The following is a 24067-nucleotide window of genomic DNA, read 5'->3' on the forward strand; positions in this document are numbered from 1 at the left end:
AGTGAGATTCCATCATAGTCCATTTAGGTGTGAATAGCCTGAGATATGCCTCCCTGGACAATATGAAGAGAGACATTATGGCGCACTTATATTGTGTATCTCAGGCTAGTATGAGCTTAGCATTGAGCAGCATGTCATCAGTCACCAAGAGTGATGCTACAGTTTGAGCAGAAGATGACTGATTTTAGCAACTGGCTGTTTTTGGGGGTTCCAATCAGAAGAGCGAACGCTTAAATTAGCGATCACTCTCATATTGAACTTTAAAACGCAAAACCTGAAAATGTCGAAGGCATGGAACATCGATTTTTTTCTTAGGGAAAAAAAGCAATGGGCCGTTCTCCGGAGTTTGCTGTTTTCTCCACTGTGGTGCGATCTCAGAGTTAGTATATTTAAGTTTGGGGGGCACAGCCCAACACTTTATTTTGCCTGTGCATTTTTTGGGTTTTTTTTTGGGGGGGGATAAGCAAATTATTTCCCAGGAAAAAAATTCACTGATCTGTTCCTTCGACATTTTAAGGTTTTGCGTTTTTAAGTTAGATAAAAGAACATTCGCTATTTTTAGAGTTTGGTCTTCTGATATAGACGCGTTTTTGGTATTCTAAAGAGATCCAATATGTGTCAGCTTGGGAGAACATGACTAACAGACCTTCTTGCTTTGCCAAGGATGGTTTGCACCTGTCCCTCCTCTAGGCTTTTGAATACTTGCTAAAACGTTATCCACCACCACCACAGTGGCTTTTTTTATGCAATGCCAAATTGACAAACTTACTGACATAAAATCAACTTAACTGAACTTGTAAATGTTACTGCACAGTGCCAGGAACCTAAAAAAAAAAGTCACTTCCTCTGAGCCCTCCACACACTCTAGAATATAGACATCTCTGTAGTTGCTGAGACATGGTTTAAAGCGGCAGAGAGTACCCTGGAAGTGCAAGGTTTCAGTGCCTTCCACATTTTTAGACCAGTAGCTGCACAGACGAGCGCTAAAGGAGAAGGTATGTCAATGTACATCAGTAGCAAGTTATATCTCTTGGTTGGTCAAACAGGATGATACGCTGGAGTTCATCCATGTGTAGATCACTATAGGCAAGGTCCTGTACTAAATCCTAGCCAGCTGTAGCTTACAGTGCATATTTGGACCTATCCAACCTAGCACCCTACCAATGGAAGGAAATTTACCCCTGTATAGACTGGGAATCATATGTGGCATCAAATCTATAGGTACAGAGATTCCTGGACTTCACATATACAAACACCCTTTACCAAATAATAAAAATGCCTACTAGAGGCTGGAACATATTGGACCTCATAATCTCAAATATGGGAGAAAGCTGCATCTCCCTCCCCATGTCTAATCCTCCCTGGTGTAAGGTACAACCATAAAGCTGTCTCCTTTGAAATCAAAATCAACTTTGTAACTCCAGTAAAACCAGTAACTATTCCACAACAAACTTAAGTGATGGTTTGTCAAATTCAGTGCCCCTCCAAACCTCAGGAATACAACAGCCTATGCTGAATTGCTCTGAGAAGCTCTGTACAACCATGTCAGTGGCTGCATAGAGGCTGCTGTACCTACCAAAGGTAATCTCAGAACTATTCCCAGAAACAGACTGCCCTGGTGGCATCCCAAATTAAACAGGATATACAAGAAAAGGAAAAAAGCTTATAGCAGAAATCAGGAAGGGTAATTTGCATAAAGATAAAAACTCTCTCATCTAACTAAATAGACAAGCGGGCTAATTAGGTCAAACAAAACCAGCTTTGAAGTTAAGATAGCCTTCCAGGTTTAAACAAAAGAAGGCAATACCACAAGGCTGTCTTCATCTTTGTCAAAAAATCTCAAGGGCAGTACAGAGTAATATGCAGAGCTGGTGGTAAATGGTGCAACAAGGGCAGATGAGACTTCCGGACACTGGATCCATTCCAATTTGTGTTTTTCAAAGGAAGGTCATGCTTACTGATCCTGGTGGACTTCTTTGAAAGCTCACTAAGGCAGTGAATGAGTGGAAAGTGGTGCATACTGCTTACTTAGATCAGGCTAAAGCATTTGATACAATACTCCATTCGGGCATTGACAACAAACTTATGGAAGCAAGCATAAACATCTTTATAACATACTGTATTGCTGTCTCATGGATAGGACCAAAGAGGTTAGGACTGGTGAGGTCACCTCCACAAAAAGGCCGGTCAGCAGTGGATACCCTTATGGCTCTGTGCTGGGCATGCACCTCTTTGGCATCTACTTTTTGGAGGGCAAAGTGAATGTCAGAGGCCAATGGCAGACCAAATTCGCAAATTATTGCAAACTGAGAGCAGTCACTGAATCCCTCCAAGATGAGAATACCCTTCATGAAGGTCTAACGCACACAAATGTTTGGAGCCAAAGGCATGCCTTAAAACACAGTGCCAAAAATGCATCATAGTACCATTTGGGAATTCAGCCACCCCCAAGTAACTACGTCATTAATAAAGCACCCTTAAAAGTTAATTCATTAGTCAGGGATTTGGGAACTCATGTAGATTGTAACCTAGCCTTTGACCAACATGTCTCCAAGATAGTAGAAGAAAAAGTCCTTCTATGTTGCTCAACTTATAAGTAAAAGGCATGGTATCTAGGTCTACAGAGAAGTCATCATACCACTGTACTCAGCCCTCGTTAAACCCATCATAGAGCATAATGCCCCCCTTCTCTAATTAATCATTATTTTTTTGACAAAACTGTTAACAGTTTGGCAATTAATTAATACACAATTATTTACCTACTCTAATCCAGCATAATTAGAGCTGCCACCCAGAGTTACATAAATACCACACGCCTATACATTAATATTAATGCTGCAAACACGGCTCTCTATTTTTACTCTTCCGTGTTTGAAAGATCTCTTTAAAATGTAATTTTCTGAAGGCTGCAAAACAAACTTTTTGCTTGCACACACATTTTTGTGTGAAAAGAAGTTTTAATTTTGTGCCTTTAGACATTGTTAGAAATTAGTGCCAATTGTAGTGTTGCTAAAAATGTCCAAGCACAACAGTCACTGGATTGTTGAATTTGATGCGCTCCAGAAAGGCATTCTGTTAGTGCTTACATGTCTTTTGGCTGACACATTGAGAGAGCTGAAAGTGGAGCAGAGGAGAAGCTATTACTAAAGAAATTACTAAAACTGAATTAATCACTGCAAAACAGAGCAGGTGGTGTACATAGAATTGCACAGTTTTGTAGATGGGAAGCTAGTTTTTGGCAGTCCACTGGGAATCAGAAAAGGATGGAGGTGGGCTAAAGAACATAGTTAGTTAAATTTCTTCATTTTTGCCCCCCCCCCCCCCCCCCTTTTACTATGGTCATGAGAAAATAAATTGTAATAGCAAAGCAGTATGTTTATAGCTTATTTTTGTCTCAGCTGATTAATTCTGGTAAGTGTTTATTTTTCTTTGTGTATTTGTGCATGTTTTTGAATTTCTTAAGTGAACGTTGTCGTATAATGTGCCATGCACAGTTTAGTATTATCTTTTAACAGCTGCTGTTTATGTACTGAAGTGTGGAAGAGGACTGATTCCAGAGGATTATTTCCTGCTAGCACCTATGCCCAGAATGTGAAGCATACAGAGCATACAAAACTTACTTAGCTATACACCGTCTTGTTCAGTATGTGACCTACTGGTTTGAAGTTTTGTATTTTCCTAAATGACTAATGTGTTTTGTGTTTCTTCCCCTTTTGAACAGGAATTTTCAGAACCAAGTATAATCTTGTTTTCAAAGGAAAACTTCAGAGGAATGAGAAATGAGCTGTCAACAGCAGTTGTAAATCTACAGTTACTGGGATTCAGCAGTCATATTTTTTCTGTTCACGTGATTGGTGGACTGTAAGTCAGTAACTTATTTGTTTTTTTTTGTTTTATTTTTTTATGTATCCAGCAGATACTATAGAGAATTAACTCAATTACAGAATGTATTGCTGACACAGATTGCCAATCTGCAGACAAGAATAGAAAATGAGCTTCTGTAGCCATATAGCTGCCAGGTGGACTTATCTAAATGATGCCAATTCTTGGTAGCATTGTCTGGAGTCTAGGTACTGATGTAACTTATTTTGCACCTAACCCAGGACCTTTCCTGATGGATCCACAACTGACAAACACCCATTTGCCCGAGTTGTTCTTGGGACACAGAAGCCAAGTATTCGCATTCTGAATAAGAAATCCCAATTATCCCTTCTGGTCCATGACAAAAGTCTAATATATATATGGAGTGGGCCAGCTTGCTGGCACTGAGGTGGGGGGGGGGGTGACCTACATGTTCCTCCTCAGTGGCTCCTCCGAGCCCACTGTTGCTTTCTCCTGATGTGAAGTGTGCCTCCACATATTGTATCCCCTCAGCTTTGCTGGTGCTAAGCACCATAACAGTGCAGGCATTGCTGGCTTGAACTCTACTGGGTAACATCTAGTACTCCTAGTTGTGTCATCTCTGTGGCATCCAACGACACTTCTCTCACCCTTAATGGTGAGATAGCACCAGCCATTCACCACCATCCTCCTAGACCAATTTATACAGGCACCACAGCCACTTCTTTGACTCAGGTCACCTAATGTAAAACTAAAGAAAATGTTAGAATTTCAGTAATCTCAGTAATCCATTTGTTAATAAACTCTGCAGTGTTTGCAGAAGGAATGGAATATAACAATGTCAAGCCATGTTAAGAGACTGCATAATTCCTAGCTAAAGAGATTTCTAGTCTGCAAATTTCAGTATTGATATATGCCTAGTATTAACAAAATGATTGTATCTTGCAAATTCAGGCAGTTAATAATACAATACTTAACTAAGACAGTTTATATCAGTATTAAGGACCAGAACTCTGAGATGTTACTGTCCTATAGTATATCCAAAATACATTGTCTCCACTTTAAAGCGGATTGTATGTAGTTTAATTTTCTTAAATAAGCTGCTATATACTCTCCCAGTAAGAGAGGCATGTTTACAGTTCAAAAATGTGAAATATATCCATATCTTGAAACTCACAAATGATGTATTTGCCCTTCAGATTTGGAAAGTGAGTCTGATTTTTTTTTAAAATAACTTTATTATCACTTAGGACATATGCAAACACGCATTAACAGAAAACAAAACAAACCATTTTAAACTTTTCCATTTAAATACAGTATACAGCACTATATTTTGTTTGCCACGGTCATCAATCCAGCATTACAAAAAACTGCCCAGTTTCTGCTTTTCCTTAAACCAACTCCTCCTGATCATTATTGTACATGTATTGTTTCCACAGTTTTCATTTAACTTTTATGTAATTTGCTTCTTCCCTTTTCTAAGGGTTATTTTATCACTTTTATAGTATTCAATACCTCAGGTACAGGCTTTGATTTAGTAATTTGTTTTTGTTGGCAGTCAAGAGAATTAAACTTAATAAGGCCTGACTATGACTAGGCAATTCAGATCCTATGTTCCAGCTCAAAAGAATTATTTCCTTACTTACAGCCATTTGTTCATCCAATATTTCTGATAGAGTACACTTCAGAGAATTTTTAAAATTTGACAACTCATCACACACAACATATGTTTCCAGTTACCTCCTTCTCCATCATACCTCCAACATTTGCAATCTACCTGAGGAAAATTTCTTTGAATTCTGCTTCACTATGCAAATAACTTCCAAGCAGAGATCCTGAAGCTTCTGGACTTGATTGCATACTGTGACCATGCACCGTATTTATTCGAGTATAACGCGCACTCGTGTATAACTCGCACCCCTAATTTTTGATTAAAAATCGGTATAAAATAGTTTTTCACACCAAGCATTGTAATTGAGTATAACGCGCAGTCGTGTATAACGCGCACCCCTAATTTTCGATTAAAAATCGGTATAAAATTGTTTTTCACACCAAGCATTGTAATTGACAAAAAAAACGTTGTTGAACACGTGCGGCCATGATAAAAAACATTTATTGACAACGTAAACTGGTATAAACACAATACCGAAATAAAATTACCGGTAACAATATTTATTTAAAATGCTTCAAAGTCAGATTCATCATCAGATACACCAAAGAGTTGTTCCCATTCTTCTCGAGTTAATTTTTCATCAGTGTCCCAGTTGGCAGGAACATCTGTTTCTCCAGTTTCTTCGCTTTCTTCTGAGTCTGAATTCCACAGCAGGTCGTCTTCTGTGCCGTCCATTTTATTGCTGATGCCTGTCTTCAAAAAACTCTTGATGATCATTTCTTTTGGTATGTCTTCCCATGATGTTTTAACCCAGGATGTCACTAGAGATAGGTCAGGTTTCTTGAGATTTCCTTTTGCAGTCAATTCTTTGTCGTCGGATTTCATCCAGGTAATGCACTTTTCCCTGACTCTGTCTTTGAAGGGTTTGTTTAAAACGACATCTAGTGGCTGAAGAATAGAGGCTAGTCCACCTGGAATCACAGCTTGAAATGTTTTTAGACTTTTCAGTTTGTCCTTCACAGTGTCTGTCAGGTGTGAGCGGAACTGGTCCCATACAAGCATGGATTTCTTCAGTAGTGCGCTTGGTCTAGTATTCTAAACTCTAACCATAAAATGATGCCCTTTTCATCCATCCATCCTTTAGGATGACAATGGATTATGACACCTGGTGGAAATTTAACTCCTTTTGGCATAGTCTTTCTTTTAAAAATCACCATTGGTTTAAGTTTAAAACCATCTGCCATACAGGATAACACAACGGTAAAATGAGTTTTCTCATGGCCTGTGGTTCTAATCTGGACTGTGTGCTTCCCTTTGCTGTCAATTGTCCTGTAGCCTGGTAGGTCAAAACACATGGGGGTCTCATCCATATTGCCTGTCTGTGAAAGTTCAAAATTAATCTTCTTGCGTTGGTTCATTATAAAGGTATGGAATGAAGCAATCTTCTCTTCTAAATCATTAGGCAGCTTCTGTGCTATCTTTGTTCTCTGACGTATTGCAAGTCCATGCCTTTTCATAAACCTTTGTGTCCATCCATTAGAGGCTTTGAAGTTTGAATCTTTGCAAAACTTTTGGGCTTGAAGTCTAATGTGGAGTGATGTGACGATGTACCCACTACTTCTTTGGTCAATGATCCATTCATAAAGTTCCTTCTCCATGTCTGGGTACATGGCTTGTCTCCCTCGTTGTGCTTTTTTTGTTTTATTCATATCTTTAAGGACGACTTTCTGTTTTCTCCACTCTCTAACATTCGTCTCTGGTACAGTGAATTCTCGGCTAGCTGCTCGATTTCCATGAATTTCAGCATGATCAACAACTTTGAGCTTGAATGAAGCGTCATATGCACAACATTTTCTCTTGATACTCTGAGTTGCCATCTTATACAAAAGCAATGCTTACCGTAACGTGAGGCGAGGAAATGAAGCGGCAACCCCCAATTCGGGCCGCACACTGTACGCGACGAGGTGACGTTTTTTTCCTTCGCCCTCGCGTACAGTGAGCGGCTGCAGCCCGGAAAAGGCGCATTGCGAACTCACAATTCGCCTGCGCCCTCAATGGACCGGCTGCCACTGTTACTTGCTTATTGTTGTATTTAAATCACAACATAACTGGCAGCAGCTTAGAGAACAGTGATACTTTACCTCCCTGACATTAAATTGCTTCCAGTTTACATTAGTGTTTGGCATTCAGCGGTTGGAGACCCAAAGAACTGTTTCTTCTGTTTATTAAGATTCAGTGCAGCTGTAAGTTTTGTAGAGGTAAACCACATTAAAAATGTACAAGTAATACAGGCTCTGCATTTCCATAAATGATATTTTACATTCATTAATGGTAGTATAAATTCAAAGGTCATCTTCTGGCACATGCGAAACTAGGACAACAGCAGGAGCTGCCTTCACGTGTACATGACTGACTGTGGAATCTGACATTTGTTAGCAGAATTCATGATTTGATCCATAAATAGCATTGCTATGCAATGCTTACCGTAACGCCCTCAATGGACCGGCCGCCACTGCCACCCCACCCCAGCCCTCGTTTATAACGCGCACCCGAACTTTGATTTCTTTTTTTGGTATAAAATTTTGCGTGTTATACTCGAATAAATACGGTATGTGTCTTCCCATTGTTTTCTAATAAATTGCTTTTCCAGTCTCTCTCCCCAATATTTTCTAACCTCTTGTGACTGATTCTTATAGTTATCATATAAATATTTTATATCCTCCACTAATTGTCCCTTTTTTACAGCTACTTCTGTTCTAGATTCACCTAAAAACTCTACCAGAGCAGGTATTTCACTTAAAAGTCCCCTATCCCTTTTCCTGTACTTTGAGAGCAAGCCCTTGTAGGGAAGGTAGTCTCCATAGGCTTATAGGTAATTACTAGGCTAGTTGCCCTTGCAGGCCAGTTTAAGCTTAACCAAGTTTAAGCTTAACCAATCTCCCTTCTGAAGGTGAGAATCAAACCCTGTACCATGAGTCTGCAAGGTAAATACCTTAACCATTATGCCAAACCCAAACCCATAAATATTTAGTAAACTAGGCCTATATTGGGTTATAGGTGAATACTAAAATAACTAACTGCCTTGAAGGGCCATTTTAAGCATAAACAATACCCCAAGGTCAGAATTTAAACCTTGTACCTTGTGTTTATGAGGCAAAGACCTTACCATTATCCCCAACCCACCCACATAGGAGATCGACCCCATGACCATGACGTTATTATCACCACCCTCTAACCAACTGAGCTAACTGGCCAGCTAATCTAGCCTGCAATCCAAATGCCTTCTTGGTCTCACTTTCCTTATTGAGTTATTTGTTCCCAATATGTTGGTTCCTTTGCCAGTTTCTCCAGTATATTTCAGCTCCCTCTTGCCCATTTTTTGTACTCCTACTTGCAGTCATCCCTACTGGCAAAATTTCTTTTCACCATTCTTGTATCGACATAGTTCTTAGAATACTTTCTTCTACCTTATGAATATCAAAACAACTAAAAGTAAATACAAATTAAGAAAAAAGAAAAATTGAAGGAACCGTTGACTGTAGCACCTTGTTTATTGACAAAAAATAAGTGCTTTCATCTGATTAACAAAGACTTCATCAGAATGACCAAGTAACACAAACCAAACATTTATATAGAAAATAGATAAAACCACATGACCAGTCTAATTAGTGACTGACTAATAAAATTAGAGAAACACTTGCAAATAAACATCCATATGTAATTAAACATTAAAATCAACTTTGGACTGTATAATGCAAAAGAAAAGATATGCATAAAACAAAGCTGAAAATATTGGCCAACATTCATATAAAATAGTCAACTTTATAAAATATACACTGGTTGAATAAACACTGCTTGGGTTCCCAAGAAAAGCATAAACCTGTTATCACCCCAGTCTCTATAAAACAAACTCTGCCTTTAATTTCAAAACGCTGCGTATACAGGCTATCTCATTAAGCCCTGGGGAACAGTGACATTACATCTCAACTGCTACCTCAATTTCTTATATTCAAGGTAAAGATCAGTTGGCCCACTCCTGGGTCCCAAGTCAGCCTGGTCGATGGCAATAAACTTGATGATGTTAGAGGGGTAGTTTTTAATGTGCTTGGCCAGTGCATTCCCATCGTCACCCCGTTGGATGTCTTACAGGGTGTTGGTAAAACATGTTCTTAAAAATACTTTTCATTTTACTTTTCTTGGTAGCCCAATTAGTGTTTGTTCAACCTGTGTACATTTTATAAAGTTGATTTTATTTTATTTGAATGTTTCCCAATATTCTGGCAGTTCTGGTAATTTTATTCAGCTTCATTTTATACATATCTTAGTTTTGTATTGTGTGGCCCAAAGTTGATTGAAATATCCCAAAACGACTTGAAACTGTTTCAAAATGTTCCACAAGACTGAGATGTCCTTTTTTGGATTTATCAGGTACAAATATCATCTACAAATAAAGCCAACTTTTCTTGATTACCATACCAGTTATAGTGTATTTCTGAATCCCTTATTTTCTTTCACAATGGCTCTAAACATAGAGCAAATAAAGTGGAAAGAGGACAAACCCCTGTCCAGGTTCCTGTGTTCAAATACAGCTTGTCTGAGATGAACCCACCCACATTTTTTCTTGTCTCCGATCCTTCGTATGTCCTTCTAACTAACCTTATTATTTTTGTCAGGGTATGCAAATACTTCCAATGCCCACCTCATAAAATCCCTGCTTTCTCTACATCAAGACGTACCAAAAACAAAGGTATTTTCTCATATTCTGCTTCCCTGTGGATCATCGTTTGATTAATGTTAGCAAATGTTTGCCCCCCTTCAGAAAACCATACCGATCCATATCTGTCAGTTTTGGCAACACCTTTGCCATTCATTTGGGTATTGTAGACATAAATACTTTATAATCATGGTTTAAGATTGAAGTGGGTCTGTATGAAGTTGGGTCCGAAAGGTTTTATCCATCTTTAGGTTAACATAGCCACTACAGCTTTCTTTCAAGATGTTGCTTCCCCTACTTTTAAAATACTTTTAAACTTTTCCAGATCTTTATCACTTTCTTCTCTCGTAATTTCCAAAGTTCCACAGGAACATCATGTGTTCCTGGAGACTTTCCTGAGGATTGCTTGTATGTAGCTGTTTTAGCTCATCATCCCTTAACTTCACTGTTAGTTGTTGAGTCTTGTCTATCTGTAACCCTGGCATAATTGTCTTCCATAAATATTTCCATTTGTTCTCCTTGATTTCCACATTTCTCTGCTTTATGCAAATTTTCATAACATTTCTGGAATATCTCTAAAACCTCTACAGGGTCTCTGGTTATTTTTCTTGTTATAGGTTCTGTAAGTTTGGTAACAACCCTTTCAGTGTTCTGTTGCCTAAGTCATTGTGCTAAAAGTTTTTCTTCTCTGGAATTATCAAAAAATAGTTGCTTAACTGCAATCCTTGTAAAATCAGGCATATTATCCAGAATATCCCCTTATTTTATCTTTAGGACTCTGCATTTGCTGCTCTTATTCTGTTTTAAAATTATTTTTTAACTCCATTTTATCCCAGTCACTAGTTATAACTTCTGAATATATTTATATCTCCCCTAACAACACTCAAAGAATTTCCACTACCCATTCCTTACACGTGTTTCTTTTTAACAGGTAGGTGAGAAGGCATTAGTGACTTATTTTTACTTCATTACTCTGCATTTTTATCTTAGTTTTTATTGGTTCTTGATCAGAAATAGTTATAGGATGTGTTTGGAAACTTTCAATTAAAATGAACATGTTCCTGTGAAATATAATTTCTATCTAGTCAAGCTCAGTTATTGTACCTTGGGGAATATGTAAATTCTGTTTTAAGTTCCTACTACTGAATTTACATCTTCCATACCAAATATTTTCATACATTTCTTCAGAAATCTACCCTCATTTGTTATATTGTCCCTTTAAGTCCCCCTGATATACCCTCACTATTGCAAATCAAATTCCAGCCGCCACCTATACATAATCTCTGCTGAAAGCTGATTTCTCCTAAAAATGTTTTAAGCTTCATAATAGCAGTTTTTGTTGGAATATAAATACATGCCATTGTAATCTTCTTCCCTTGCCAGTAGACCCTTACTACCACAAATCTACTTTTTTTGTCTTTTTCCCCTTCTATCACTATTGGGGCTTCTCTAGCTATTAGTATATTTACTCCCCTTTTCTTCTGTCCCTGATATTCTGCTTGAATATTCATTCTGAAATCCTCTGTCAAATTCATATGCTCATTCCTTTCCAAATGTGTTTCCTATAGCACTGCTGTCTGCACTCTGCATTTCTTAATATAATTTAATACTTGTTCCTTTTTTATCTATACCTATAAGGCCATTCACATTCCAGGATAATATGGACAGCATAGACATCATGATAAAGAGCTGCCATTCAACATATTATACATGACATTTTTTTGAATCTGTATTTCCAGTTTTTGTGTTACGTGCATATACTAATGTTTGGCAAGCTGACCTTTTATACAGTTGTTTTTTTTATCTGCATTTGAACCTATGTCACATTTTTCAAAACATTTTGGTTTAATGAAAGCCCTCAAACAAAGAAATAGAAAACGCCTCATCTGCTATCAACCTGGAACAGACACACAAAATATGTACATCTTCAAACATGAAGTTTAACCCTCCAGAGGGGAACAGTTGCCTCAGATTGACCACTGCACCTACAAGCATTATATAACCTAAAATTAAGGTTACCCATGTTAAAACACATGCTACAGCCTGTGCTCCTGCTTATACTGATTTGTTTTCCCCTGTCAGGTATGAAAAACAGTGTGTATGCATTCGGAAAACAATTTTTAGCCCAAGAAACATATCACTGGCTATCTGTAAATAAAACAAAATTGTACACTGTTCTGTTAACTGCATTAAAGTATTAAGGCTACTAGAGAGGCTTTTACCTCTTATTTCACTTACCTTAATTTCAGACTTATTTTTTTCACTGAGCTGTTTGCCATTGTACCTTTAGATTTTGCATTTCCCTCAACTAAAAATTCGTAGAATTCTCAGTATTAACTGCTTGTCTTGCAATCAGCTTGTCTCCATGAAAATGTACTCAGCAATGAGTCTTTGTAAATTTCTCTCAGAAAAGAATGCACAGCTGCCATCAGCTGCAGACATCTCGACTCCACTGAGCATTTGCCACTAAAAAAACAAACAAGCTAATATCTTGCAGTTGTAAGAAGCTTAGCATTTTCATGACTATTATAATTTTTGTCTTGCTTTTAAAGCCGAAGTGTTTACAGAAATACTTGTTTTATAGCATAAGCCAAAAGTAGTAATCTAGACATTCACCCTTGTAAAGTAGAAAGAGAAAATGTCCGAATTCTACATACAATACCAGTGCTTTTTTATACCCCACACCCACCCCAGCATCCCAAGATCACAGCATATGAACATTAAACATGCTTTTGTACAGCTTTTTTTCTATTGTTATACTGTAAAACATATATTTCTAAACAACTAAAACAGTACTTGTTTACTTTAATATACCCAAAAGACTTCCTCCAAATTTAAAATACCCTCGACTACACACTAGCAACACTGTTTTTCTCTATATAATATGCAGTTTATATCATGAAATGTTTTATACAAATAATAGAAAAAAAATTGTTTTTCTTACAATTAGTATTCCCCCCTTTTATTGCCCTCCTAAACATTAATGATATAAAGTGCGGAATATGCTTTATGGTCCTCCCACAAGTTTAAGTCAACATAAATCCAGTGTTTTTCATCCACTTTTTTTTTTTTTTGCAAAACCATATTTCACAAATGTGATGAGATGCTTTGTAATCTTCCATTTATTCAGAGTTGCTCGTCTTTTCTGTTCATCTCCGTCTCCCATCACCATACTCTGGGTCAAGTCCTCAAGTACTGCTGATTCTTCTGGTCAACCCTTCTGCTTTTTTCTCTCTCTCAAACATTTTCTTTTGGAACATTAGAAAATGTTTCACTGCCAAATCTTTCTATCAAAAGAATAAGCATCAGAGTCCCCTTCTACTTGCTAATTCACTTTTTATTGGATGAACTTTATTTCTTCTTTAGTCTGTTTTGTATCAAAAAAATTAGTGATCATCCAGGAAATAACACTTTGAAAACAGCTAGATATAACAGCTGGAATGTTGCACCTTCCCCCCCGACATTCCCTGATTCCCAGGATAAATTTGCTTCTCTTCTGCATGGTGTTCAGTGAATAATCATTTCTATAAACACTCTGCAATGTCCTATTTTTAAAAAATTGCCCTTCCACAATTTTGTCAGGATAAACTCCTGCTGGCATGATTGCATCTTTAATAATATAAGGTCTTGGCTGTTTCTCATAGTCAGGTTTGGAGCATACACTCAGTGAGCCCTTTCAGTTAATTTCTGCTATGCAACACTAATTCAGTTGCCTGTTTGTGCTTTCAATAAATTAATACAATCTGTTACTTTTGGTTTCTGTGATACAGCAGAAAATCTCAGTTTTTTTTCTGTGCATAAACAGCAAAACAATACGGTGTCAAGCCAACAGAACTGTAATAAACACTCTTTATTAAAATAACAAGAAAATAGAGTAAGCACTTTCACAATATCCAAATCGCTTAATCAGAGTACTACAGTCATAAAAAAATCACTCATTTAAATAATTTACAGACCAATCAGCTTGCTAGCATCCAAGTATAGCCAATAAAAATTCTTTCTTTAAAAAAATCTAAATACATACCATATAAAGAACATATATATATATATATATATATATATATATATATATATATATATACACATACGTACATATATTCAAAATAAATATGGCTTTAAATCTTTTGATCCCATTAATGTCTAAGTGGTCTTGCTTTTTTTCTGCGCACCCTGTTTTCCAACTATTTTTTTTAAACAGTTCTTGAGAAACCTCAGTCAGCCAGCTTTTTTCATGTCAGCCTCTGATTTTTGCAGTTGAAGCTACCGTGGTGGTGGTGCTGCGGTAGCATTGTCGCCTCACAGTAAGACGCTGTCCGGTTTGATTCTCAGCTAGAGCGTCTTCTGCGTGGAGACATGCACGAATGGGCGTTCCTGTGTTGAAGGTTGTGCGTCAGGGCTGGTAACTCACTACCAATCATTAGCAGACCGGAGTTTCGCTGTGGCGACCCCTAACCGGGAAAAGCCGAAAGACACAAACAAACAATCAGTTCATTTAAAGGGCTAGTTAAAACTTCAAATTTTTCCAGTCTTTGTTGTTTGAATTGATATATCCCGTCAATGTTTCATTTATTTTAATCAATTTGATTTATTTTTTTTTGTCTTACATTACTGGTAGCTATCTCTGAAGTCAAAGCCAAAGTTTGAACTGCTTTTTTGCTGAACAGCTGCAGAATCCTTCCCAGACATTGTTTTCTCTTCAACTTTTCTGGTTGCTTTTCTTTCGGGTTCTCCAGATTTCTTCTTTGCTAGCATCCAGGTAGTGTATTTACTAGCCTGTAGCTGAATTTTACCAAAAAAAAAATTCAGTAGCACTCCTTTTTTCAGTTTCTGTTTGCAAACTAGGAGAGCTGAAGTTATGCTGCTGATCAGTGTACAGCAGTCTTGGAAGTCATTATGAGGCTGGTTTTGTCAGAGTTATACAAGTGTTCTGGAAAGTTATAAATGATGTATACAACAGTTTCAAAAAAGGAGTAGATTTATGTAATTGTCTCAAAAAGTATATTCCAGTCAGGAACAGTAGCTTGTTCCTTGAGATTCAGATTTACCTTACAAGTGGTTTAAAGACCATTTTCCTGCAAAGAATCTCACAGAGAAATAAAGCAATTTTATTTCTTATAAATTAAAATATTAATTAGTAACAGTTTCAGGAGTGGATAAGATTGTTTACAGTAAGTACATATGCAGAGAATAAATTGTACATAACGCCGGTCTTGTGAAATGTTAGGATTAAGTCCCATAAACTCCATACTGTTAAATAAGTTAGACTTTGGATAAAAATGGAAAAGTTAATTTATTTTTGTAAGTTTTAAATACCCAGATGGTAGTTTGACCTATATGTAGCCCAATTTGTTTTAAGGAGTAAAAGGTAATTTGTAAATTTAATGTTTGTTGTAATTTTAATACGTTTATGAGCCTTTATGTTAGAGTACAGGTAAAATATCTGAAATTTGTGGGCTATATGCAGGAGAAGTGTGTTGATCAAATGTCTTTTTGAATATTGTAAACAAATTAATTTCTGAATGGATCTTTTTGAGTTAAATATCTGTGCTAGTTCTAAGAGAGTATTACTCTTTCCAAACATTCTGAACCACATGCCATTCCCCAGTAGTTGTAATGTTGTAATTGGAAATTCGACAATGATTTGTTGTCCTAAGTATAAAGTCAGATTGATCTGCACAGGGAATATCTGCATTCAGTAATTAGAATAGTTTTGATAAATTGTCTACCTGTAAATGTGAACTTGACATCCTACTGTCAGATGTAAAGATCAGTTAGTTAAAATAACATCTTCATTACTCTTAGTTTCCTACAACTGTAACAATTTTCATTGATCTCTTTTCCCTATTTTTTCACCATCCGTCATTAGAATTTCTCAAAAAGTAGTCTGGGGAGTGTATTATGAAAAGAGATGGAAGAACAATATTCTTTAAATGGATAGTCATTCCCCAACCTCTTTATAGATTGTAAGAAAATTGGAAAAATGGTAGTATGTACAGACATTTTTGGTGAGATCCTCCCCTCAACTACATGTCTGTAATCAATATACAAGTGAAGTAAAGTCGGTAACATAAATTAATTAATGTATTATCATTGTATTGAAGTTTTTATTTATAGTTTTTTAAAGCTACTTATCTAGTTTACTTCACGTTATACATTTTGAAAACTTGCAAATCCCTCTCAAATCCACTGATATTAACTCATGCCATGTAAGTTCTTTGAAGAGTCTAGTAAGACTTTAAACAGATTGAACTATAACAATGCAAAGGGACAAAGGTGATAGTTTTTAAGTTGCTTTCTAAAAGTACTTTTAAACAGTATCTTCCCAGACCCTTAGTTTTTAGCAAATTAAATTCAGTGTTAAGTAACTTCTTTATATATAACCTTCAAAGTATATATTTTTATTTTTAATGTGTAAAGTAGCCATAGATTTTTTAATAAAGTAGTGATTTACTCTTTGGAGTATCATCTTTGTTTTAGTGGATATAAAAAGTTTACACACTCCTGTTAAAATGCCAGGTTTTTGTGATATAAAAAATGAGACCACAATAAATCATTTCAAAAATTTTCCCACCATTAATGTGACTTATAATGTGTACAATTCAATTGAAAAACAAACAAATCTGTTAGGGGAAAAAATATAAAAAATTAAAAATGTACAGTCAGCTGGTTGAATAAGTGTGCACACCCTTAAACTGATAATTTGTTGAAGCACATTTTGATTTAATTACAGCATTCAGTTTTCTTGGGTACACACCTGCCATCAATTAGAGACTCTGATTAACCCCAAGTAAAGTTCAGCTGTCCTAGTAGGATTTTCCTGACTTTTTACTCAGTTGCCTGCTACAGCAAAAAGCCATGGTTCACAGAGAGCTTACAAAGCATTAAAAGGGATTTCATTGTTGAAAGGTATCAGTCAGGAGAAGGGTACAAACAAATTTCCACAGCATTGGCTATACCATGGAATACAGTGAAGGCAGTCATCAAAAAGTGGAGAAAATATGGGACAACAGAGACATTGCAAAGAACTGGACGTCCTTCCAAAATTGATGAAAAGACAAGACGAAAACTGGTCAGGGAGGCTTCCAAGAGACCTACAACAACACCGAAGGAGCTGCAGGAATTTCTGCCAAGTACTGGTTGTGTACTACATGTGACAACAGCCTCCCGTATTCTCCATATGTCTGAGTTATGGGGGTTGGGTTACAAGACGGAAGCCTTTTCTTGCACAGAAAAACATCCAGGCCTGGACAAAATTTGGAAAACAATATATCAAGTCTTCCAAAAGCATGTGGGAAAGTGTGTTATGGTCTGATGAGACCAAGGTTGAACTTTTTTGGCCACAATTCCAAAAGGTACATTTGGTGCAAAAACACTTTGCATCACCAAAAGAACACCATGCCCACGGTGAAGCATGGTGGTGGCAGTATTATGTTTTGAGGTTCTTTTCCTCCGCTGGAACTGGGGCTTTAGTCAAGGTGAGGGGAATTATGAATAGTTCCAAATACCAGTCACTCTTGGCCCAAAACCTTCAGGTGTCTGCTAGAAAGCTAAAGATGAAGAGGAATTTCACCTTTCAGCACGACAATGACCCCAAGCACACATCCAAATAAACAAAAGAATAGCTTCACCAGAAGAAAATTACAGTTTTGGAATGGCCCAGCCAGAGCCCAGACCTAAATCCAATAGAAAATCCGTGGGGTGACCTGAAGAGGGCTGTGCAGAAGAGAGGCCCTTGCAATCTGACAGATATGGAGCGCTTTTGCAAGGATGAGTGGGCAAATATTGCAAGGTCAAGATGTGCCATGCTGATAGTCTTGGCCAAGAAGACTGAATGTTGTAATTAAATCAAAAGGTGCTTCAACAAAGTATAAGTTTAAGGGTGTGCACACTTATGCAACCAGCTTATTGTACGTTTTTTATTCTTTTATATTTTTCCTCCTAATAGATTTGTTTGTTTTTCAATTGAATTGTACGGGTTATAGGTCACATTATAGGTGGGAAAAGTTTTGAAATTATTTATTGTGGTCTCATTTTTTTTATATCACACAAACCTGGCAGTTTAACAGGCATGTGTGCATTCTTTATATCCACTGTATAATAAAGTGACAAGTGTTATTTAAAATAATCTAGAAATTTACTTCTAAATGCAGAGGATAGCACTAGAAACCCTCTGCAAAAAGTAAGACAATACATTTTTAAAACTATTTGTGACCTATTGTAAGTAAAAGTTAACAAATGAATGGTAGAAGTTCTGCTGTAAGAGCTTTAAATAAAATATAACACAAATCAATCAGAGCATGATTACCAGTAGAAGAAAAACATTTGACAGCAAAATCCAAGTAATAATTAAATGCCAAACAAAAAATAAAACTGTAAGGAAATATGCAACTTATTCTAAAAGTTGCTTTAACCTTTAATTCTTTTTTTTTAACTCAAAAAACTTCTTGTAAACTCAGTCTGCACCCAGCTTTTATGATAGGATCACTCTTGTAGTGCTGTCAGTTAAAGCCAGATTCAGTAATGTAGAGGGATAAAGCCCTGTTCATAAGTCAGGTGAACCAAATTTGATTAGTGGCTTGAGCAGGTGACTGAGCTAACAGGGGAGCATGGGTGTGCCCAGATTTGGAGGGGGGGGCTATAGGGCAGAGCCAGCACTGCTATGATCCATTGGAGGAAGGGGGGGCAATGCAGATGTGTGCCTTGGGGGTGCATGTCAGTTTTACCATGCCATCACCTGATGACAGCCTTTGGAATGGGTGTTCAGTGGCATCCACTGACATGGAGAAGGTGAGATGGGCCTTTGCAGTTATACAGCTTGTTTATCCCTTTGCGCACAGGCAAATTTAGTCCATTAAAAATATGCCTTTGGTGATGGGATGCCAGTGGAGCCACAAGTAAAATATATTTTTTTAAATATATACATAGACAAAACAATGAATACTACCACTAAGATTAAACATTACTGTAAGATTACAGTGGCACCCTTTTTAATCTTTTATAATATAGTTTAAGTGAAAAACCTTCAACTGTTACAAGTACATGTCTAAAATTTCTAAAATAATATCTTGAGTATAAAGTATTAAAATGTGAAAATTTAAAATATTTTTAAGCTTTTGATATTAGTTTCAATCAGCATGTTTAACTTTCGTTATTAATCTTGTGCCAGACAGTTAAGCCAACTGGTAATTTTAGTGAATTTTTCTATTTGTATACATTTTCATAACAGAAATTAAAAACTTTCAGCCTCTTGAACTTGGCTACTTAACATATTCATAGAATTTATAATGTCAGTTTAAAATACCACTTTGTAAAAACTAAGTGGAACAAGCATTCTGTGTTGAGTCTGAAACTGGTCTGGTGAGATCCGTTCTTTTATCATAGATAAATAAATGCTTATGTACCCCCTCCACTCAGTTCTGCTCCTTTAATAACTAATGTCTTTTGGCTTTTCCCGGTTAGGGGTCGCCACAGCGGAACTCCGGTCCGCTAATGATTGGCAGTGGATTTGTACGGTGCCAGCCCGACGCCCAACCTTCAAAGAAGGCACACCCAGTCATGCACACAACTACCTGCATGTCTTTAAACATCACTTGACCACTGGGTGGACATGCAGACTCCACACAGAAGGCGCTCCAGCCGCGAATCAAACCGGAGAACCCATTTAATTTGATGATGTCCTTTTCATGCTTCCTCACTAGTGGGTTCAGATCCAATCCTCGGATCCTACTCAGCCACCAACACTAAATGTCAGATCCAGCTCTTGCGCTCTTCCCTCTACCAATAATGCCCTATTCAATCAGGGCCGGCCTCAGCTTAAATGGCTCCCTAGGCGAAGTAGTGCTCTGGCGCCCCTTAAGCCCCACCCACTACATACTCATGAAACACCCCTATTTTAGCCACACCTACAGGTAGGTCACTCCCCAAGAAAGCCACTCCAGTCATTTCCTTAAATCATTTAAATGCATAAGAAGAAAAATATACTTTCTATTCTAATGTAGTTAAACTACAACTACATTTGTGTATGCATTTCCTACTGTAAACAACAGAGCTGGATTGTGGTCAAATAGGGCCCTAGGTAGGGTAATAGACCACCCCTCCCCCCAGAGCAGCCCCTTCTGCAGCAATCCCCTACCCCCCAGAAGCAGCGTCCTCCCCAGCCACTCCAGTGTTACATTACTTGGCTATTTCTCCTCAGTTACCATAAACACTGTTCAAACCTGTCAGTGTGTATACTGTGTTATTTACTTCTACAATGATTACAACTATTGAAATAAAATAGCATAAACACAGACAGCCATTTGCTAAACAAACAATACAGTCTCACAGTGAAAACAGATTTATAGCATGAGCAGTAAAACTTCTCTGCCCTTGAAACTCACATTCATTGAAACAACATTAAAACCCACATTCAAATAAAATGCATCTGGCCAGTGGAGAATTAAGTTACCTTTAGGGTCTTTTCAAACTACAGGCTCCTTGAACACATTCTTATGGCCATGCATATATGCATGTGTTCTTTAATTCACCTTCCTGATTGCATTAAACTGTATTTCTTGTATAATAAAGCACTACCTGTTAGTGTGTGTTTTAAAGTTGTAGTTTTGAAATTTTTTCCAGTAAGCAATGGAACGAAATGTATGACCCAATAATGACAAAACTTCCCATTTCAGAACATTTTAATCATAAAAGGCCACTCAAACGTCTGTCATTACAATCCACGAGTATCAGTTAATAAGCACAATCTCTGCAGAAGTAAAATTCATCTAAATAATTCTACATTAGAAATTTGCAACTAATAAAAGGCTGTTACTGCCTAACAACTTTACATTTCAGTGTCTCATCTCCAAATTCAGTGCTTACTGTCCTTAATGAATTAATTGCCTATGTTACATTAAAGAAAAATATACATTGGTAATATTGCAATAGGGAGTGACTGAGAGCCTGACACACAAGTTCATAGTTACTAGGCATCTTATACAAAAGAGGGCACACTAAGAAATGCAGAACCCCTATCCCCCATAAAATGCACCAAATAATTGGCAACTAGGTTATTACATACCATATCTCCATTACTTCTCAAACTCTTAGCAAAGGAAATCTGAACAAAGCCTAATATAATGGGGGGAGGCAAAGGACCCCAAACAGGGACAGATTATAAATATTGCTCTTAGAGGCTTAGAAAGTTGCTAGAGTAACAGCATTTGTCTTGGCATACATTTTCTGAAGGAAATGAAGGTTAAAATTCAAATGTATGACATTTAGTTATTTCAATCTTCAGTGATGTGCCAGAAAAGAAGAATAGGTTTTTCCTTCTTAAAACATAGAGTATCTCCTACTGGTCTGACTACCACCACTGTAGTGATTACTACTGAAATGGCAAATGCATCTACCCGGTTAACATAAATCAACAAACAATTAAATAGCACAATACTGATTAGCTATCTCAGAGTTTAACTACCCACTGCAAACCATTCACAAAAAAATACCTTTAACATTTTTTAAGGCAACTTATATTGCCACTCATTTACACACACACACACACACACACACACACACACACACACACACACTATATAGGGTGACAGCATCTGCATTCAAACCATCAATAAAACATTCACTTTAAACATGCTCAACATGCAATGATTTTAGTTTTGTGTCGCTGGAGACATGATATTCTACTAGTCAAAAATGCCCAGATGATGCATCAATTATAACTTCAAACAAAGCATTTATGCTACATGACTATATAGTATTATCATGCTGTCAAGTCTATATAAATGTGAGATTTTATCTTACTTTTTATAAAACATTTAACTAATTACCAAGTAAGAATAAAAATAATTTTTACTATTTTTTATTAAAATTCAAGATTTTGTTACCCTTTTTTCATTAAAGCAAAAAATGCAGAAATATTATAGGAAATTATCTTAGAATTATCACCTGAAAATTGCATAGGTGTACATCAGACCACTTTGCAGATGTAATCCATTATATTCTGGTAGCAAAAGTAGACAAACGCGGTTACTAGTATGGAAGCGTTCTTTCTGAAAATGTTTATTAGTGAAAGTATTGATTGGAATTGTTCTCTCTTTTCCTACTGGCCATGAACCTTACATCTGCTTCAGCTCCCCATTTCTACAAAACTGAAAGCCATCTCAAGCCAAACCATTTATGGCTAAAGTAATAATTTTAAGCCAGATCAGCTTGCATGTTTCTGTAAATACACAATTTCTATACAGTGTTAACAGCATGCAGTGAACTTTGCTGAGGTCTTGCTTTGCTTCATAACATTAGGCCAGACCCCACTTTTTCTATGAATTGACTCCAAGTATAACAGACTTGCTGTGCCCACCAATATACTTTTTTTTATTATATGTCTTTAAAACCCTTAAAATAGCTGTCATTTCCTTCTTTGTAGTTTACAGATTTATTTTACACAGAGGTTCATTGCTTTGAAGATGAAAGTATTGAAAGCCTACTGTTCTTTGGCATCACTATTATGCTAGCAATAATTTATTCTGAAGTTCTATTACTTCCTGTCATATCTCCCATTTTAAAAACTAATATCTTTACTCCTGAGAGACTTGGTAAGTTGATTGTGATTGTTACTGTTTGGTGATGACTCCCCCCCCCCCCCCCCCCAAGATACTTTTTCCATCTAAATTTCAGAAAACTAGGTCAAATGTCCTTCTTTCCTGAGCACTATCCTTGGCTATTAATGGGAATCTTTTGTGGGGATTTGAGAATGATATTTCTCTAAGGTAAGGCTGCATTCAACATGTTCCATGTAAAATATTATCTCACAGGCTTCCATTCACAATAGCCCTCTTTTTCTTCCATCCTAAGATTACATTCTATCACATTCATATCTCTTTTCTTCTCTTGAGAAGGTCTATATACAGTTCCTTTGCTGACTTCAAAACCATTCCCCATCTCCACTATAATCAAGGGTACATGTTAGACTTGCTTCCTCATTTGTTTCGAGAGCTACAGAAGGTTACAGGATTCAAAAATACTGCAATAATATCATCAGTGCCCAGGGCTGTTTACATTTTAAGCCGCTCTGTTATTTATCAGAAATATGCCCCTACATACACACATACTACAGCATACACCATCTGACATCTGCTCTGAGCAGATATTTACTCAAGTTGTTGACTATGCTTTCGTATTTAATTTGTGCAGGCTCTATATTTTGAAAGCAGCTTTGAACTCCTAACCAGCAATGAGTGCACATAAAGACTCGAATACCTTTCTTGTAAATTTGCCGGGTGCATTGCTCTTCTTTCACATTTATAATCACTTTGTGATTAAAAATCAAAACCAGTGTTCAAAATTTAGTTTTAATATTGCATTTTAGTTTTAATGCAAAAAATGCTAATGCAACTATTGTATTTGAGGGATACACCCACCACCAGCATCTTCTTGGAGTAATGGGGATAAAAGCCTGAAAATACAGCCCCCCCCCAAAACAAAATCTAAATTGACACTTCAGAAGTACGTGTAATTGGGAACTTGGAGAAAAGTTATCTGCAAGAGCAAGCATATTATGCAAAATAGTAAGCATATAACGTTAATGTTTAGCATTCTGACATTGCACATATGTAGTAGAAAACCATAAATGTTGGGGAAATGAAAAAAAAAAGTTACAGGCATGTTTGTGGAAGGTTATCTAATCTAATTCATCATGGCTACTCATTTTACCCTAAACGATTTATTTAGATTGTTTAAACAGTGAGATTGCTGCACAATGCAAAACAGTCAACTATTTTGGCGCCTTTTCCTTCTTGATTAAAAAGTGTATTCCTCAATGCATTCTTCACTATAATGGGCACAGAAATGAAAGGGTCTGATTAGGCATCCTTCTGCAGTGACCCTGACCTCAGTGAACGTGCCGCAGC

General features: G+C 36.9%; 1 protein-coding gene across 1 annotated transcript in view; it reads left to right on the forward strand.

Moving 5' to 3' along the window:
* The window catches only part of LOC122796436, a 2401740-nt gene that overhangs the window by 2310503 nt on the left and 67170 nt on the right, over positions 1-24067 (forward strand). Inside the window, exon 18 of the mRNA XM_044064908.1 lies at positions 3722-3861. Coding sequence (XP_043920843.1) covers positions 3722-3861 — 140 coding nt within the window. The remainder of the gene's footprint in view (positions 1-3721; positions 3862-24067) is intronic.

The sequence above is a fragment of the Protopterus annectens genome, chromosome 1.part0 (genome assembly GCF_019279795.1).
Source record: "Protopterus annectens isolate FY-2018-M chromosome 1.part0, PAN1.0, whole genome shotgun sequence".
Classification (NCBI taxonomy): Eukaryota; Metazoa; Chordata; order Ceratodontiformes; family Protopteridae; genus Protopterus; species Protopterus annectens.